Raw genomic sequence first — 2,591 nt, forward strand, 5'->3', positions numbered from 1 at the left:
AACTGAACTAGAACTGAACTAGAACTGAACTAGAACTGAACTAGAACTGAATTAGAACTGAACTAGAACTGAACTAGAACTGAACTAGAACTAAACTAGAACTTAACTAGAACTAAACTAGAACTGAACTACAACTGAATAAAAACTGGTGTAAAAAATGAATATTTTAAAGAAATTTTCAATTCTCTCTTGTTATAGAAAATCTGTAATAAAATTATATTTTCTTTAGAAAATTTTCAATTAAATTCTCTATTTATAGAAAGTTTTTTTTTTAATTGTCTTTTATAAACAATTATAGGAATTCTTTAAAATTTTAAAAACATTGATTAATTTATCTTATAGGTCGACCAGAAGGGCGCTGAAGGAGCTCTCGAAACTTCCTATCGCACCTTTGCCCAACAACTCAACAATTCCAATATTCGCTATGAGGCTTTTGATTTTCATGCTGAATGTAAAAAAATGCGTTGGGATCGTCTCAACATCTTAATCGATCGTTTAGCACACGAACAAGAAGAATTCTCCGTATTCCATATACGTGATGATGGACGCATAGTATCCACTCAACATGGAGTCTTTCGTACCAATTGTATTGATTGTCTAGATCGTACAAATGTTGTACAGAGTATGCTAGCACGTCGTTCTTTAAATAATATTCTACAGAAATTGGGTATCTTGCATGTGGGTCAAAAAGTCGAATCAGCTTCACCGCAATTCGATTTGATTTTCAAAGGTGTTTGGGCCGATAATGCTGATATGATTTCATTACAATACTCGGGTACCGGAGCATTAAAGACCGATTTTACTCGCACAGGTAAACGTACTACGGCGGGTATGATGCAGGATGGTGTTAATTCGATGACAAGATATTATTTGAATAATTTTGCAGATGGTTTTAGACAGGTGAGATTCGTATAATATAGATTTATAAAAATTACTAAATTTTTTTAATTTTTCAGGATGGTATTGATTTATTTTTGGGTCGTTATACCGTGAATGCCTCTTTGCCTTCGCCTCTGGAAATTAAACATTCATGGCGTTATAATGCGGTAAGTTTTAGTTTTCTTTTTTTTAATAAACAACAAGTTTTCTTTGATTTTAATAAAATTTCTACTCTTTCACAGTTCCCCTCGATATTAATCTTCTCCATAGCCATGCTTTTCCTCACCGCTCTGGTACCTTCCGAATTCAATACCGAAAATTTACTATTCATGTTATTCTGGGGTGCCTTAATCGGTGTCAGCATCAGTGGTATCTTCCATTACGGTTTAGAATTTGTAGATTGGCCTCGGCTTTTTCGGCCCATTAAATTTCAAGCCTAACGTTAGTGGTAATGGTGGTTTTCATGATATTTTTCGTGTATAGTTAAATGATGATTGCCGAGGATGGATGATGATTCTTCTGTTTTCTTTTGACCCCTCCAAGTTTAAAAACATACAACCAGAAAAAGCCTAAAATAATGTCCAAGCTAAATATATATATTTATCTGCGTTTATATCAAATTTTTGCAAATTAATTAAACAAAAAAGTCTAAAGCGCCCAAAAATATAAAAAGCTGTTAAATTAATAATAAATCCTCAAGCTGGATTATTTACTAAAAATAAAAACTTTCCACTTTATTTTATTTAAAAAAAAACGAACTTAATTTTCAATTATTAATATTGTTTAATTTAAGTATTAAATAAACTTACATTTATTTTATTCCCAGTTGGTTTTTTAAATGGAAAATTTTCCTACTTCTTCCATAACTATAAATGATGTTTATTTCTTTGTAGGTATAATTTTTAAACTTTTTTGTGTTTTGATTTAAGTTAAAGAAAATATTTTGTTAAAGTATAATATTGTTTAAATAAAAAAGTAGAATTAATTTGGAAAAGAAAAAAATATGAGGAAGTTTTATTTCAAAACTACGCTATTTGTGAAAAACAGTGAAAAGAAAAAAAGTTTTTTATAACTTCATAGAAATTTTTTAATGAAATTAAATTTTATACAAAATTTTCTAAAAATAGTAAATTTTCGATAAAAAAAATTATTTATGAAAATTTTCCCAAAAATTCTAAATTCATCAAAATTTTTTAGAAATAGTAAATTTCAAAAAACCCGAAAATTTTATCGAAGATTATCTACAAAGGAAAAAATTTCATCGAAAAATTTCTATAAAAAAGACAATTTTATTGAAAAAAAAGTTTTTATCAAAATTTTTTCTAAAAAAAAAAGAAATTTTATTAAAAATTATCTAAAAAATAAAATTTTATCGAAGATTATCTACAAAAGAAAATTTCTTCGAAAATTTTCTATAAAAAAACAAGTAGGAAAGTATAGTCGGGCATGGCCGACCATATAATACCCTACACCATGAGTATATTTTTAAAATTTTTAATTTTTATAAAGAAAGTTTTATGTTGAATATTACCAATAAGGAGTGAGATCGAAAAATTCTTAACATACATATATGTTTATAAAAAAGAAACCACTAAACTTACAGGTTTATTTTTTTTTATTTGATTCAAATTATTATTACAATTTACAAAAAAAAATATTTTTATAGTTTTAATCACTAGTGATGAAATTTTGAACCCTTTTCGGAAACCCTT

General features: G+C 27.4%; 1 protein-coding gene across 1 annotated transcript in view; it reads left to right on the forward strand.

Annotated features, from left to right (window-relative positions):
* The window catches only part of LOC124419002 (phosphatidylinositol-3-phosphatase SAC1-like), a 3,895-nt gene extending 2,302 nt beyond the window's left edge, over positions 1–1,593 (forward strand). The window contains exons 2-4 of the mRNA XM_046947090.1: positions 343–900; positions 957–1,046; positions 1,122–1,593. Coding sequence (XP_046803046.1) covers positions 343–900; positions 957–1,046; positions 1,122–1,319 — 846 coding nt within the window. The 3' untranslated portion in view covers positions 1,320–1,593. The remainder of the gene's footprint in view (positions 1–342; positions 901–956; positions 1,047–1,121) is intronic.
* The last annotated feature ends 998 nt before the right edge of the window (positions 1,594–2,591 follow it).

This window comes from Lucilia cuprina, chromosome 3, assembly GCF_022045245.1.
Source record: "Lucilia cuprina isolate Lc7/37 chromosome 3, ASM2204524v1, whole genome shotgun sequence".
Classification (NCBI taxonomy): Eukaryota; Metazoa; Arthropoda; class Insecta; order Diptera; family Calliphoridae; genus Lucilia; species Lucilia cuprina.